This window comes from Pelodiscus sinensis, chromosome 3 (genome assembly GCF_049634645.1).
Source record: "Pelodiscus sinensis isolate JC-2024 chromosome 3, ASM4963464v1, whole genome shotgun sequence".
In the NCBI taxonomy this organism is placed as follows: Eukaryota; Metazoa; Chordata; order Testudines; family Trionychidae; genus Pelodiscus; species Pelodiscus sinensis.
Window position 1 is genome coordinate 138,893,403 of NC_134713.1, and position 17,335 is coordinate 138,910,737.

A 17,335-nucleotide genomic window follows, 5' to 3' on the forward strand; every position below is an offset into this window, starting at 1 on the left:
CCCTAGATGTGCCCTCTGCACCCCCACTTCCTGTAGCAACAACACACTTATATTCCCAATTGACTAGGGATAAAGCTGCCCCAGTCCCAGTCCCTGACCCACAAGAAGACCCTTTAGACTTGTGGACAGGATGGCTACCGCCACCACCCACATATCACCCACCTCAAGGTCAGGCTTCCTCATCACACCCAACTCAGCCACTGTCTAGCCTAAAAGGACAGAATTCAGACCAACACACAGCAAAAGAGAAGGCATTTTTTCCCTTGCCTGATTCAGATCCTACCGGTATGAATTTTGCACCTATTAAGCCCCTTTCGAAGCATACTCTCCAAGAATTGATTGATAACTTTAACCCTGAATTGCTCAAAGATGACTGGGAGCCAACCCAGATTCACGCTGATACCAACTTCATTACAATTGTAAACAATCGTACCCGGGGTGGAACCCCACGTCAAGTTCCCTTTGAACGACCCTATTTCCCCACCTTATTCAAAAACCCCAAAGGGTCACCATCAGATCTGAGTAACCTTAAGGAGGATAACTCAAAGATAACCCTTTTGGCTCCCCTTAGAATGTTTCCAGGGGCTACAGGGGGGCCTCCACAGCAAATCCACATACCATGGACTGCTGCTGACATTTTAAACTTTAAGAACATTTTGCCTCCTTTCCGAGAGGACCCCCAAGGATTCCGTGAGGAATTGCGGAGGCTTATTAACATTTACAACCCCACTCATCGAGACATTGACTGGCTTTTAAGAGGTAACCTGCCCCCACATGATTATGCAGCTTTAACTCGGCAGGCTCGGTTGGCACCCCCACATCATGTGGGTGCTCGATGGCCAGAAGATCCTCTCCCCGGCCCCCCCACTGATGATAATGGACAAAATACTTTGAACAATGATTTGGAGGGACTCCTTAATGCTATCGCTGAAGTTGTCCCAGTGCGGCATGACTGGTCAAAAGTACAATCTATTAAGCAAAATCCAGATGAACCTCCTGTCTCTTATGTTGAACGAGTCCTGTCTGCCTTTCGAAAATTTTCCCAAGTCAACCCAGAAACAGAGGGTAATCGTTCCATTGTTGTCTCAATTGTAGTGGACAATTTCCTCCCTGAAATCAGAGACAGGATTAAAAACAATGTTGTAGGCTGGAGAGACAGCACGATCCTTCATATTCAGGGGGCAGCCACACAGTTTTGGGAAAACTTGCAAGCTGACAAGGTAAAGAAAAGGGACTTAAAAACAACCCTCATGGCTATGCAGATAGCAGACCTTCAGACAAAACAGAACCCTAAACGGCGCCCAACTAGTGCACCACCGCCACCTAGGGGCCGAAACTTTATTCCATTTTCTGGCAGACCCAATTCTTCACAACAGCAATCTCAGCCCCGGGGCCCCATAAGAACTGGACAATGTCATTTCTGTGGAAAAAATGGCCACTGGAAAAATGAATGCCGGAAGCGCCAGCAGCACATGGCACAACAGAATCAGGGTCTCTGGCATAACCAGAACCAGCTCAATCCTGCTGCTACTCCCTGGCCTGATCCTCCAAGCAGCCAAGGCCTGCTTCCACAGACTAACCCATGTGTTAACCACTTTAGCAATGATCAAATTCATTCCAGTAATTATTGACTATGCCGTGAGGTCCTCACATTACCTTTGCAGACGTCCCCCCAAGTTCCTGAACCTTTTGTCTCAATAACTGTGAACGGGCAACCCCACAAGTTTTTAGTTGACACTGGAGCTACCCTTTCTACTTTAAGACAGTCTGAAACCTCTCTTCAAAAATCTTCTTCTGTGATTCATGCTGTGGGAATAGGGGGTCAGTGTATTCCCCACCCAGTTTCAGAAACCACATCTGTAACTATTGGACCTTTGTCAACTGAACATTCCTTCCTATTATCTCCCTGTTCTCCTGTAAACCTTATGGGACGTGACTTGTTGTGTAAATTGGGTGCGAACCTTCTCTGTAGAGAGGAAGGGATATTTGTTGACCTTCCCCCCCATCAGGCCCCAAAATTGATGGCATTACTACTCTCAGAGGAATCTGATGAGACCTCAGGACATACACCCCTCCTGGACCTCTCAGATGTCCCAGAGACATTGTGGGCAGCCCACGCGAATGAAGTAGGGTTGCTAGCCTCTGCAACACCAGTGCAAATAACATACAAACACAACAAGCCTTTCCCAAGGGTACCCCAGTATCCATTGGCCAGGGAGGCACAAGAGGGCATTAAGCCTGTAATCTCTTCCCTCCTTGAACAAGGGATACTTGTATATACAACTTCACCATGTAATACACCTATACTACCTGTGAAAAAGGAGGGAAAATTTGATAGCCAAGGTAAGCAAATCTATAGATTTGTACAAGACCTAAGAGCCATTAACAAGTTTGTAATCCCTAGATTTCCAGTAGTACCTAACCCTGCTACTATTCTTTCCTCTATTCCACCCACTTCTAAATGGTTTTCTGTAATAGATTTATGTTCTGCCTTCTTTTCTATTCCAGTACATAAGAATTCCCAATTTCTCTTTGCCTTTTCATTTCAAGGTCGTCAATTAACCTGGACCCGTCTTCCCCAAGGTTATTGTGAAAGCCCTACTTTGTTTTCCCAGTTTTTGAAAGCTGACCTTGATTCTATCTCTCTTCCCTGCAGCTCTGTGCTGGTTCAGTATGTTGATGATGTGCTAATTGCTAGTGAAACTGAGGAAGGATGTAAGACTGATACTCTGCATGTGTTAAAGTGTCTTGCTAATAAGGGTCACAAGGCTTCCAAAACCAAATTGCAATTTGTAAAACAAAGAGTTCAGTACTTAGGACATTTACTTTCAGGAGATGGCCGCCAGTTAACACCTGAGCGAATTTCACAAGTTCTTTCCATTCCTCGCCCTTTAACCAAACGTCAGGTACGCAAATTTCTGGGTGCAGCAGGATATTGCAGACAATGGATTCCTAACTTTTCTGGACTCACAAGACCTCTTACTATTCTACTCTTAGACTTAGCTCCTGACCCAGTGACCTGGTCCCCAGAATGTGAATCTGCTTTCCTTTCCCTTAAAACTCTTCTCTCACAGCCACCTGCTCTAGGCTTACCTAATTATAGCAAGCCTTTTACTCTGTTTTGTCATGAACAGGATGGAATTGCAGCTGGAGTTCTCTGTCAACCCCTTGGACCCACACCTCGTCCAGTAGCTTATTTCTCTGCAACACTGGACTCAGTAGCCCGTGGGTTCCCACCGTGTCTGAGGGCAGTTGCAGCTGCTGCTGAATTACTTGAAAAAGCCCAACCTGTCACATTAGGCCACAGCATTATCTTACAGGTCCCTCATGCTGTCTCTGCTCTCTTACAGCGACACCGCACTCAGCACCTGTCTGTTCAGAGACAAACCCGGTATGAAAATGTTATCCTCTCTTCCCCAAATGTGGTAATTCAAAGATGTAATGTACTTAACCCAGCTACTCTTTTTCCTTTACCCTCTGATGGTGAACCACACACCCATAACTGTGAAGAATTGCTTGAGCACTGTGTGAAGCCTCGCCAAGATTTGTCTGATCAACCGCTGGAAAATGCAGATCTTGTATTGTATACTGATGGATCATGTAAAAGAAATTCAGTTGGTAAACTAGAGGCTGGATATGCAGTGGTCTCAGATAATGATGTTTTAGAGGCCTTTTCTCTTCCAGGAATCAAATCAGCTCAGGCTGCTGAGCTCATCGCTTTAATTCGTGCTTGCCTTTTAGCTTCCGGACAATCTGCTGCTATTTATACTGACTCAAAGTATGCTTTCTCTGTCTGTCATGCCACAGGACAAATTTGGAAACAACGAGGTTTCCTTACCTCTTCTGGCTCTGCTATCTCACATGGTCCCCTTATCTCCCAACTCCTTGATGCTATTCAGCTACCCACATCCCTCTCTATTACGCATTGCCCGGCCCACACAGGTGCCACTGATCCTGTGTCTCTGGGTAATGGGAGTGCTGATGCAGCCGCCAGACATGCAGCAGCACATGGACCTCTGGCTCCCTTTCAGATTCTGGTCTCTCTTTCCCTCCCTGTTTCTTTGCAGGACCTGATAGAACTACAGCAAGCTACTCACCCTACGGAGAGAACCCTTTGGGAGAAAGCAGGCTGCTCCTTATCCCCAGCTGGGATAATGGTTGCGCCTGATGGCCGCCCAGTCGCCCCAAGATCTCTCACACGGCAGCTTGCTCAGGTGTCTCATCAGATGACACACATGAGCAAAAGGGGGGTGGCCTCACAGATCTTAAAACAATGGTATGCCCCAGGCGTGCACCTAGAAGCTGCAAGGGTATCTAATTCATGTGTGATTTGTAAGCAGTTTAATGTTGCAGGAGGGGAAAAAACAGCTACAAGCGCCACCCCATGGCCAGAAGGACCATTTCAATTTTTGCAAGTAGACTTTATTGAGCTTCCCAAGTGTATGAACTATCAGTATTGTCTTGTTATAGTATGCTTGTTTAGTGGCTGGATTGAAAGTGTTCCTTGCAGAAAAGCAGATGCTGTGACTGTAGCAAAGAAGTTACTATCTGAAATCATTCCTAGGTTTGGAATACCCTTACGAATTGATTCTGACAGAGGGAGCCACTTTACTGCATCCCTTATGATGGCCATCTGCAAGGCTTTAAATATCTCTCAACAGTTCCATACCCCATACCACCCACAGGCTAGCGGCCACACGGAAAGAAGAAACCTAGACATAAAACGACGGTTAGGAAAGGTCTGCGCTGACACTGGACTGAAGTGGCCAGAGGCCCTACCTTTAGTACTAATGCATCTTAGAAATACACCTAACAGAAAACACAATCTCACACCTTATGAAATAGTCTTTGGCCGACCCATGGCAGTGGGGCTATCTCCCCCAAGAGTTGTAAAAAGCCTAAGTGAGGAGTTTGACTCCCTGACTGAGTATGTTATCCAACTAACTAAGCTTGCTTCTAGCTTGCATCTTCAGGTGAAGGAAGCCCTCCCAGTACCTACTGATGTACCGTGCCACAACATCCAACCAGGCGACTACGTGTTCGTGAAGGAACATCGCAGAAAGAATTGCTTGGCAGCCCGGTGGGAAGGACCGTTCCAAGTGCTGCTCATCACCCACACAGCAGTAAAGGTGAAGGAGCGCCCTTCGTGGATCCATGCAAGTCACGTACGCCGAACTGCAGATCCAACAGAGCTGATTGACCCCGTCACCCAGGACCCCTCCCCGGAGGAATCACCTGAGGACGAGGTTCAGCGGACCGAGGCGGCAGACTCTCAAACCAGACTGTCACCAAACCGGCCTCCACCAGGAACTTCAAGATACAACCTGAGAGGTAGGACTGTACCAGAAAAGACCTCCAGGTGAGCCTGACGCCCCATAGCTCTCATAAAGGGGGATCCATTCCAGTATTGAGTGAACTAAGAGACTACGAAATCTCGAAGAGTGCCTGCAGAGGCAAGCCAAACAATACTAACTGATTAAGCTAGTTAAAGAGACTGCTTTGCTAGTTGCTAGCTAATTACTATATTATTGTCCTTCTACTTTAGAGACTTAAGATACTATAATAAGATGGGGATTGTTTTCCTTCTTTTAGTAGTCAGAATAGCCTTAGTATATAACTTTCCCCACCCTTATCGGGAAGCCCTGCAGAAGATTGTGTCCCTCACCAATGCAAGTGACTGTTGGATATGTGAACAGCTTATCAAAGGCTCTGAAGGCCTTTTACCATTACAGTTTATCCCAACTCCTGCCTCCTTGTGGACCAGACCCCTAAAATTCAGATTTACTGGTAGTCAGTACTCTACAGGAGAGCGGGAGTGGGTAGATGCCCAGAATGATAACACTGTACCAGGAATACATAGTTATGGGGAAAACAGGCAGATTTGGCATAAAAATCTAATTGCCTCAGGAATTCCCCTTACTCAAGCATTACATCCATCAGGGACTATGTTTCCCTTATGTTTTGAAAACAAATTTGGCACTGGTAAAGATCTGGGTTGGATCCCAGAAAATACCTGCTATCGTAAAGTAAGGTTAAATCCAGGGAATGGGCAATGGGTCATTTACCCAGCAGATAAAGAAATCCTCCCTCTAAGGTGCAAATTACCCATCACCTTCCACATGACCACTACACATACCTATCCTCTTAACAACATTACTATCAAACCCATAAGTTTTAACTCCCCCTTGTGGGCAAATGAAACTCAAAGGTGGTATAATCACTCCCTGTTCCTAATTGTGGACAATGGAGCCGTATCTGCCAACTCCAGGAAGGCACCAGAATGCTCAAGTGAGTCCCTAATCTATAACACGGCCCTGGAACGGATTCATCTTGTCACCTTTTGTGCATATAACCTGATGCAGGGCCACAATGCCTCAGGATGGCCTCAGTTCCATAGGCGCTGTGATCCTCTCTATATAAAACAAGGCATAAGGATTGAAGGCACATGGTATAGGGATAACATTTTAACTCTGATCCTCAGTGAGCCTGGTATGTTTTTCATATGTGGAAACTTTGCTTATAAGGCCTTACCACCTGGGTGGAAGGGCAGATGCACTATAGGCTACGTAGCCCCGGTAGCAGAATTGGTTAAAGATCTTCAGGCAGATACCATTACAAACCTAGGCAGTTTTGTACACAGAGCAAAGCGTGATACAGCCAATGATATAAACCCATTAGTAGAACGGCCCACTCTTTTCCATTCCATTGTACGTGCTATACTTCCAGCCTTGGGTGTTAATGAATTGGAACGTGCCATTCGCAACATCTCTAGGGTATTGGAACAGAGCTTTAATGCTACCTCAGAAGCTATCCTATCCCTAGAAAGGGAAATAGATTCTGTAGCAAAACTAGCCATTCAAAATCGACAAGCACTGGACTTACTCCTGGCTCAGCAAGGAGGAGTGTGTGCTATTGTTAACACCTCCTGCTGTTTCTATGTTAATAAATCAGGCATTATAGAACAAGATCTTTTAAAAATAAAATCAGCAATCAAGGTGTTAAAAAGGACCGGTGAAATCCAAGAATGGGATCCCTTGAACTGGCTCCCAAATATTGGAGGGTGGTTTGGAGGAACCTTAAAAGCCTTGCTGAAATATCTGATAATCATTATTGTCATATTTGTGATAATATATGTGCTCATTAACTGTTGCATTATCTGCACAAAAGGTACTTTGAGACAGTGCAATCACAAATCCCAAAGATCTGCTCACAACCAAACCAGAGAGGTATTGAGGATGGAAAAATTGGGAGATGGGGATGGGCTAAGCATCCTAGCAGAAGAAGAATACCTAAGAATGTCCAGGATAAACTATGAGTAATACTCCAATAGGAGTATTAAAGGGGGGAATTGTGGGAAAAATCCAATAACTCCAATTGTATTAAAGGGGGGACTGTGCAGAAATCAAAACTCTCTTAATAAAACTGCTGTAAGGGTTAAAAGTTCCAGATCTCTCTCCCTGTATCAGAATGAAATCAAATTAACTCTAATCAAAGACCCTTACAAATGACTATCTCAAATTCATGGATACGCCTAGTCTGTCACAAATTATCATGTAAACTCTTATCTTTGTCACAGTTTGCCTTGTAAGACCACTCACTCCACATTCTCATGTGCCTTTGTTTTGTAAAACTTACTTCTAGCACTCCTGGGGGGAACAGAAGTCTCAGAGTACTTCTGCTGAGACTTTGATATGTTAAATGACTGTCTAAGTATTCTGTATAAAGGATCTAAAGCCCTGTAACTCAGGGCTGACTGCTACGGCTGCCAGCCTGCATGCATGCATAATAAAGTTTTCTCTTCTAGGTTTCCCTCTTGCCTCATTGATTTGATTTGACCTCCAGCCTCGAACCCTTCTGGGGGCTCTGTACCCCAGGGGAGCGAGATTTCCCCCTCAGTTTCAATCAGAGCATCAAAGCACTGCGCTTTGATGAGGGTTGGGGTGCAGGAGGGGGCTTACAGCTGGAGCAGGTGGTTGGGGGTGGAGGATGGGGTTCAGACTCTGGGATTAGGGGATTGGGTGTGGGAGAAGACTCTGGGCTGGGACAGGGGGTTGGAGTGCAGGATCCCAGTGATGTTTACCATGGCTCCCAGGAAGCAGCCACTAGGTCCCTGTGGCCCCTAGGTGCATGAGTTTCCAGGAATGCTCTTCTCACTTCCTTGTGGCCATAGGCACCATCCTGCAGCTCCCATTAGTCTTGTTTCCCAGCCAATGGGAGCTGAAGAGCTGGCACTTGGGCGGGGATAGCACTCAAAACTTCCCTGGCCACCCATGTGCTTAAGGGCTGCAGGGACGTGGCAGCCACTTCCAGGAGCTGCACAAAGAGAAGGCAGGTAGGAAGCCCACTATGCCACCAACCAGACGTTTAACAACCAGAGCTAATCAGGGTCCCTTTTTGATCAGGCATTCCATTTAAAAATTGGTTCCCTACCAACACTACCAACCCATTCTATCCCCAGTTAAGTCTATTTATTTATTGTAATGTACCCACTGAGCTGTACTAATATAAACATTCTTTCTTCAGTAGCCTTAAAAGGAATGAGAGCTGACATCATGTTTCTAGTGGACAGTTCTGGAAGCATAGAACAAGACAACTTTTTGAAAATAAAAAGCTTTATGAAAGAACTGGTGAACAAAACTGACATTGGCCCAGACCGGGTGCAGGTTGGGGTCATCCAGTTCAGCGGCAGTAACAAGGAAGAATTCCAGCTTAACCAATACTCTTCCAAAGACGACATTTTCAGTGCAATTGAAAGAATGTCGCTGATAGGGGAAATTACACTAACAGGAGGCGCGCTGACATTTGTGTCTAATTATTTCAAGCCTTCCAAGGGTGCACGTCAGGGTGTCAAAAAGTTTCTTATCCTGATCACAGATGGGGAGGCGCAGGATGAAGTAAGACTCCCAGCAACAGCACTACGCGAACAAGGTGTTACTATCTACTCTGTTGGGGTATTTAATGCAAATAAAAATCAGCTGGAAGAAATTAGTGGGCAGCGTGAACTGGTTTTTTACGTTGAAAATTTTGATATTCTGCAATACATAGAAGATGAAATCATCTCTGAGATAAGCAGATCCCATGATGGTAAGTACTACCATTTTTAACTTGTATCAATTTGTGTCTGTGAAGGAATTTTGCTTTGTCCGCTAGTTGACTACATGGTTGCACAGGGGGGCTGAGGGGGATATAAGGAATTTCACTCCTCTTAGCAGATTGCATGTTCCATTTTAGATGCTTAGGCTTTGGGCTCTGGGCCCTGTTTGCACTCACAATATCCAGTTGAAGAAAGGACATCTTTGCTGTTGCAGAGTGAGAACAGAGCCAAGTCTGCCACTAGGTAGTTCCTAAACATGGATTAATGACATATCTTTTAGGGGATAACAATATCCTCCTTACTAAATTGTTAATTAGGTATTGACTTCCCCTCTCCATGTCATAAATGCAGTTCTTTTGTTTAGAAGTACTTTTAGTGGTTTTCACAGAAGTTTCAGTCAGCCCTTTTTGGTCATGGCAACATACGACATTGGAGGCTGTGCAGGGATGACAGGCTCCAAACTGAACATCTTTCCTACACAGAGGAAAAAATATGATAATAGATCCAAAGCACAAAATTATTTTTGCTATCATTGATGCCTGGTGGATCTCCATGCATTTCAGTATGGTTGCATGGATGCCAATGGCAGCAGAATTTGTGTCATTTCCATTAGTAAATGGTACACACAACTGTGTTCAATGATTGTACAACTAGGGTCACAGTAATTTGACTTTGCTCCAAAAACGACAACCTTAAAATATGTTTTTGGGGAAAACAAAAGCTTTTAATTAGTGCTTGTATTCTATTAAAATATATGTTCATAGATTTTTAAGGTCAGAAGAAGCCATTCTAATCATCTAGCCTGCTCCCATTCTGTTGTGTTACTCTTCATTTCTTTCCCCTCACCTCTCTGGATTTTAGCTGTAGTTGAAACCACTAGTTATTTTTGGATTATTGGTTAGGCTCATCAGCTGTGGACTGGTGGATTTTCCCCAAACATGCCTAACATAGGATGTTCAGTTGTGTTATTGCCACCAAAAAGTGATCCAAATTCACAAGCTTTGATTGAATTCAAGGGGCAAGTGGAAGGGTTCAGTAAAAACTAGTACTTACTTATCACTTTGGGGTTTTTTGTCATGTGTTTTTTTACAGAGAGCAAAAGGATAGAAAGATTAGATGTTGTGTTTTTGATTGATGAATCTGGAAGCATAAGTGTCTTACAATACGAGACCATGAAAGACTTCATGATCACCTTGGTAAATAACTCTGATGTTGCTCCAGATAGAGTTCAATTTGGAGCAGTAAAATATTCCGATGAACCACAAACGTTTTTCTTCCTTAATCAGTATGATACAAAATCCAAGATTGTAGAGGCTATCCAAAAGGATGTATCTAGAGGAGGTTCAACATATACAGCCAAGGCAATTGGCTATTCAGAATCTCTATTTGCTCAAGAGCATGGTGGCCGCAAAAGCAAGGGAGTTCCACAGGTTCTTATCGTGATAACAGACGGTGAGTCCCATGACATGCCACAACTCAATGACACAGCTAAGAGATTAAGAGACAACGGAATAATTATCTATGCTGTTGGAATAAAAGGAGCAAATCCTGGTGAGCTTTTGGGCATGGCTGGATTGAAAGGCAATTATTTCTACGTGGATACATTTGAAGGACTAAAAAACATACAGACATCAATATTGGATAAAATACGTGATGATTCAAAACCAGGTACTATTCTAGACCGTATAAGCTTTCCTCATTTTATTCAAAAATTGGCATAGATGGATGTCTAGCTTTCTGGGGTATTCTTTTCTCTTTTGCCAGCCAAACTATGGGCAAAAGGGGAAGTTTCTTCAGGTTTATCTTTACTTGATCTTAAAATTGAGGATTTTCATGGCTTACATGGTTGATATTATTGTTAGTCTGTTACATTCAAAACTTTCATAAAGGTAAAATTAGGGCAGTAACCTTTCACTTTAAAGGGCCTGAGTTCAGGTTTTAGTTTGATTAGACTAGCTGTAGGGATGGGCAATTGGCTACATTACAAAAGCATCACATGATTTGGCCTGGCTGGTGAGCTCTGTTGATGAAATAGGCAAGAAAAGGCAGATGGGGGCTTTTGCAAGTGGCAATCAAAATGCCATGGCAATTATGAAGAAATTTGCATCTTGAAAACTACACAGTGGCATCCTCTAGTCCAGGTGTTCTTAAAGTGTGGGGCAGGACCCCAGAGTGGGTTGTGGTCCCATTTTAATGGAGTCACCAAGGCTCAAGTTGGTGCAGAACCAGAGCCATCCCTACAGTGGTGCAGGGCCTGGGACAGATCCCCTCCACTGCAGACTGTGCCCCTGCTCTACCCCTTCCCCCAAGTCCTGCCACTGTCCTACCTCTTCCCATCCCTGCTCCACCCCTTCCCACCACCATGCACCCCTTGCCTGAAGCACTCTCCCCCACGTGACATGACCTGGGAAATTAGCAGGGGGTCTGGTGTGGGCTGGCAGCAGGCCCCCCCTCACTACAGCAGTGGGAACCAGGGTGACCCAGAAGCCTGGTCTACTCTGCTGCCCTCTCCCTGCCTGCTGCACTCCACTTCCCCACTGCCAGCCTTCCAAGGAAAGGCTCTGCCAGCTACCTCTTGCCTGAGCCTTGGGCTATGGTGTAGCTTCCCAGCACAGTGTTGGTGAGCCTGCTTTTCGCTGCGGTGCATAGCTCCACGTATCCTACACACCACCATCAGTGTAGACAAGGCCTTTTTCAGTTACAGCAATGAGTTATTAACTTGGCCACGAGGGAAAGTAGGGATGTTAGGGTATGTCTACACTACCCTCCTAGTTCGAACTAGCGGGGTAATGTAGGCATACCGCACTTGCAAATGAAGCCCGGGATTTGAATTTCCCGGGCTTCATTTGCATAAGCGGGGAGCCGCCATTTTTAAAACCCCGCTGGTTCGAACCCCGTGCAGCGCGGCTACACGGGGCACGAACTAGGTAGTTCGAACTAGGCTTCCTAGTTCGAACTACCGTTACTCCTCATTTCACATTCCACTTCCGAGGAGCCTCCTGTCACCCCATGGTGCTGCCTCAGGGTGAGTTCTTGAGTGGCCTGGGGATCCCAGGGTAGTGAGTTTGAGCCCCATCCACTTGGAGAGAATCACCACAGCCAGCACCAGCTGCCCCATTAGGAAGGCTGGATAAGGGGTGCCCTGAAAATAGGGAGGTGGGGTGGATTCTGGAGTGACCTAGGGGTTAGGGCAGTCCCCAACCTTTTGAGGTTGTCGGGCGCCAGGGGGCGTGGCCGTTTGCCCGCCGGGCGCCAGGGGGCGGGGACACTTGCGCGCCTGGGGGCGGCCCCCCCCCAGCCGCGCGCCCGGGGGCGGGGCCCCCTCCAAGGGCCGCGCGCCCGGTGCCGGCGCTCCCCCCCCCACCGAGTGCCGCGCGCCCGGCGCCGGCGCTCCCCCCCGCCGCGTGCCCGGGGCCGGCGCTCCCCCCCGCCCCCTCCCGCTGAGTGCCGCGCTCCCGGCACTCCCCCCGCCAAGCACGCTCCCCCCCGCAAGCGCCCGTGCGCCATGTGCCCGGGGCCAGGCCAGCCCCGAGCACCTGGCAGGCGCATTGAAATGCCCCCGCGGGTACCGTGTTGGGGACCACGGGGTTAGGGCATTGGCCTGGGGATCCCAGTGCGGTGGGCTCAAGCACTGTCCACCCATGAGCAACATACTAACCTAACCCTAATCAGAGGCAGCAGCAGGCAGGAGCTGGCCCACAAGGGGAGCCTCATACCCAATCTAGCTCCTGCCTTCCACCTCACACTGCTGCCCCTGAGAGGCAGCAAAATGGGGCAGCAGCAGCCCCTGTCCCATGGGTGGCCTGAACTCCCCACAGACAGGAGCTGCGCCGGCATCCAGCAGAGCTGTCTCTGTCTGCAGCAAGTCTGAGAGACGGGCAGCAGCATAGGGGGAGGGGGAAGAAAGAGGGAAGCAGCTCCGCAGGAACTGATACTTGCAGGGAGCTGGTTTGCAAGCCAGCTTCCCACATGTACCAGCTCCCACCTGCTCCCTCACCTTCTGCACTGCTGCATCTGTCCGAGGCAGCAAGGTGAGGAGTATGCATATCATTAATAAAATTAAGCAATAAGACCAGGCTGAACAGTTAATCGTGCATTTGACTACATGTTGACATCCCTAAGGAAAAGTCCAGTAAACAGTTAGGCTCCTGAACCCTAGTAGCTGAGGTTCTTCCAGTCCATTCTGTTATCTGAGGACAGCTGCAGAACACCAGCCAGTCCTGCAGTTCCGTGCCTTACTGAAGGGCCTGGCTAAACTGGCATCCAGTTGTTGCACAGACTGCTTTCCCTATTGTGGTGATTAGCCTGCATTGCCTCACATGCTCAGTTTTGTGTATGCCAGTAAGCCTGTCTTCACGAATATGTCAAAGGGCTTCTGTCTCTGGAACCTCCTCCCAACCCCCGGTATTCAGCAGTATCCTTTGCCTGAATCTCTGCTCCTTCCCACAGGTTGTGTATGAGCCTGGAATAGACTCCCCACTCTGGCTTGTTCTAAAACACCTCATGCCAGGAAGTTCTACTCCCTCTAGCCAGGAACAAAATCCCCATCCTCAGCCAGATCCAATCAGGAGGTACCTAGAACATGGGCTCATACCCATATCTCCCCAGCCACTTAGAAAAACAGCAGGGGGAGCTTTAGAGTGTTCTTAAAACTCCAGCTTTGGAAACTTTGTTGTTGTTGTTGTCCTTCTTCTTCTTCTTCCTGCAGCAGAGCAGGGAAAAGGTGGGAAGTGCCTTCACTCAACCCCTCCCCCATCAGAATGTTATCAGAATTTGCCCTCTGACATACACACTCTGATCTGGCTTTACACTTGCTGATTGCCTAACTGATTTGCTGTGTGTCCTAGTCTGCTTCCATCATCCCTCAGTTACCACACTCACCCTGCTGTCAGCCAGCCTCCATCCCCCTTTCCTTCTTTTTCCTTCCTTCCCTTTCTCCTTTTCTTCCTCTCAGTATTCCTGTCCACTCTCTCATCTATTCATTCTCTTCCCAAAGTGAGCTTTACAAATAGGATTGTGATTATTTGCATGTAATAAAAACATATATAAAATGAATCAACGGGGTGTTCAGAGCAACCAAAACAATCACACGTGGTCTGGTATTTCTAAGCCTTAGACCTGCTCTCACCTTCCCCACTTGCTTTGTTCCTTTGTCTTCACTTCTTTTGTCTTCTCTCTAAGGATATTGAAAACTCTTTGAGGGCAGGGATCCTGTCTTTTATTTGTCTGTGAAGAGCCTAACACAATATGAGCAACCTATAAATACTAAGCTAACTTTCCTTTTTGGATTTCAGAGTATGATATTAAAGCAGACCTTGTGTTCTTGATTGATGGTTCCACAAGTATACTCCCAGATGACTTCATCAAGATGAAGAAATTCTTGGAAGCTGTAATAGATCAGATTGTTGATGGACACAATGTTCAAGTTGGCATTGCCCAGTACAGTCACTTGTATAAAAGAGAAATCAACTTGGGTGCTTATCAGAACAAATCAGAACTGAAAGTGCAAATTCAGAACATTGAACAGATGACAGGAAATACTTTAATTGGAAATGCACTTAAGAATGTGAAGGAATTCTTTGCCCCAGCAGGTAGTAGAAAAGTAACAAGAAATATCCGGTCAATTTTGGTGGTACTCACTGATGGACAGTCAATGGATGATGTTTCTGAACCAGCGGAAAATCTGAGAAGGGAAGGTGTTGATATATATGCTATAGGAGTTGGGGATATTAGTCACTTGGAGCTCACGCAGATAGCTGGTGGTGCAGAAAGGAAGTACACGGTTAATGATTTCAGTAAGCTGAAATTCATTAAAAAAAGATTAATTAATGACATATTCAAAACTGTCATTTCTACAAGTAGGTATTAATGACTAAATGTCAATCCTGACTTCTTGCCTCTGTCCCACCTCTCGAGCTGTTTTTCTTCAAACTTGCATTGTTTTTGACCATTACTGAAGGGGTCTAATAAAAGCCAGGTTTGAATTTTCTAGCTACAGCATTTATAAATTACTCTTGCCCAAAATAAATGACTAGACCAGGCAGAGACAATGCTTTATTTACATACTCCATAACACACAAATGGAACTACACGTTTTTGATTCTGCTTTCAAAATAATCTAGGGGGTCACACTTCTTGTGCCTTCCATAGATCAAGATCATCGCATGCCCCCAGGGCTCCTTGCATTCCTCTGTTCCCTACCACAAACTATGTGGGCTCCTCTCCTATTGCCCTCTATTTCAGGGGTTCACTGAAACCCCATCCTCATGGCAAGGGCTTTGTGCCCTTCATAGCTTTGTCTACCATTCTCCTCCTCTCATTCGAGGGGCTATATGCCCCCGCCCCCCACACACACACCTCCAGCTTCCTCGTCTCCCCTCATCATTCATTTTTCTTTCTGTCTGAGAGATAAAGAATTATAGACGGGGTTGAATCTGCCTTCTTAGCAGATGCCAGTTCAAAAGTTATTTGTATGTCATCCAGACAGACAGAAGAATGCCATCGACTTGACTGTAGGGTTCTGCTGCTGTGAGCACCCATTTATTAGTATTGGCCTATGCATGAAACAGAAGTGACAGTATGACTTCTAGGTGTATTGAATAGGCTCTTAGTGTAGATCGCATTATTGAATCTTAAAACATCTTTCAATACAATGCACTGATAAAATGCTACGTTTCAGTCTAACCGCTAGTGGGGAATAATACGAAACCAACCCCGGTTCTGCTTCTATTAAAATAAACAACAAAACTCCCAGGCTACGTCTACACTGGCATGATTTTCCGAAAATACTTTTAACGGAAAAGTTTTCCGTAAAAAGCATTTTCGGAAAAATCACGTCTAGATTGGCAGGCTGCTTTTCCGCAAAACCACTTTTTGAGGAAAAGCATCCGTGGCCAATCTAGACGTGGTTTTCCGCAAAAAAGCCCCGATCGCCATTTTCGCGATCGGGGCTTTTTTGTGGAAAACAGTACTATGCTGTCTATACTGGCCCTTTTGCGCAAAAGTCTTTCGGAAAAAGACTTTTGCCCGAACGGGAACAGCATAGTATTTCCGGAAAAGCACTGATGATTTTACATGAGATCGTCAGTGTTTTCCAGAAATTCAAGCGGCCAGTGTAGACAGCTGGCAAGTTTTTCCGCAAAATCATCTGATTTTGCGGAAAAACTTGCCAGTCTAGACACAGCCCCATTGACATCAGTGAGTGTACAACTTGTTAAATGCAGTGGGTCTCAAACTTTTGGGCCAGTGGCCCACCCCACTCAACACAAACCTTTCCATGGCCCACGCGCCAACCCTCCATTGTGATAAAATATCTTAACTTATCTCTAAATACCTTAAGTACTAAATTCATATTAGTCTACTAGAGCTATAACATAAGGGGGCGTATGCAACTTGTAAGAAAGGAAATATGGTTACTCAAAATCAAAATAAACAGCTTAAGAACTTTATTATGTTAGTTTACCAAATTTTGTTTTAAATAAAGTAAAATATTAATTTGCATCTAAAACAAAAGGGGAGGAGAGGAGAGGGGGCAGTAAGGACCAAGGTTGGGGGCTTCCCACAGGCCAGATTCACTTTTGGGGGTCTTGGGATTTAATAGAGTTTGAGAGTCCCTCTAGGTTCTGGGGTGAAGTCAAAAATGAGGGGTTCAGTTTGTAGGGCGGGGGTTAGGGGTCTGGGTGGGAGGTAGGAACCTTAAGTGGGCTGGGGCTGGCGTGTCTGGCCAGAAAGAAGGGTGCAGAAGTTGGCTGAGGGTGGGGGAGAGGGTCTGGATGGGAGGGAGGGGCAGTAGTGGGTGAAAGAGAGGGTGTTTGGCCAGAATGGAGGGTTCAGGAGCAAGGGAGGGTGCGGTGTCTGGCCAGGAGGAAGGGAGCAGGAGCGGGGTGGGGTGTTTGGCCAGGAAGGAGGGTGCAGCAGTGGGCTGATGGTGGGGGGGAGGGCAGTCTGAAAGGGAGGGAGGGTGTAATAGTGGGCTGGGGGCAGGGTTTCTGGCCAGGAGCAAGGGGGCAGGAGCAGGCTTGGAGAGCAAGATCTGGGCAGGAGAGGGATGCGGGGGGGGGGGCTTATCTGGCTCCACACCGCTCCCCCGCTCCCAGGTGTTGCTTCTATTGGCTGCGACCTCCTACTGCTCCCATTGGCTGCGACTTTGGCCAATCGGAGCAGCAGAGAGAGCCTCCAGGCAGCACATGTGTGCATTGCTGTTCTCCCAGTTTGGGAGAGGGGGAGTAACAGTGCGCAGAG

The 17,335-nt window shown here is 46.5% G+C and overlaps 1 protein-coding gene across 2 annotated transcripts in view; it reads left to right on the forward strand.

The window, feature by feature from the left end:
- LOC102453179 (collagen alpha-6(VI) chain-like) overlaps window positions 1-15,960 on the forward strand; it is a 33,971-nt gene extending 18,011 nt beyond the window's left edge. For both annotated transcript variants that reach the window (XM_006131316.4, XM_075924981.1), the window contains exons 4-6: window positions 8,524-9,084; window positions 10,187-10,762; window positions 14,389-15,960. In XM_006131316.4, coding sequence (XP_006131378.2) covers window positions 8,524-9,084; window positions 10,187-10,762; window positions 14,389-14,963 — 1,712 coding nt within the window. In that variant the 3' untranslated portion in view covers window positions 14,964-15,960. The remainder of the gene's footprint in view (window positions 1-8,523; window positions 9,085-10,186; window positions 10,763-14,388) is intronic.
- The last annotated feature ends 1,375 nt before the right edge of the window (window positions 15,961-17,335 follow it).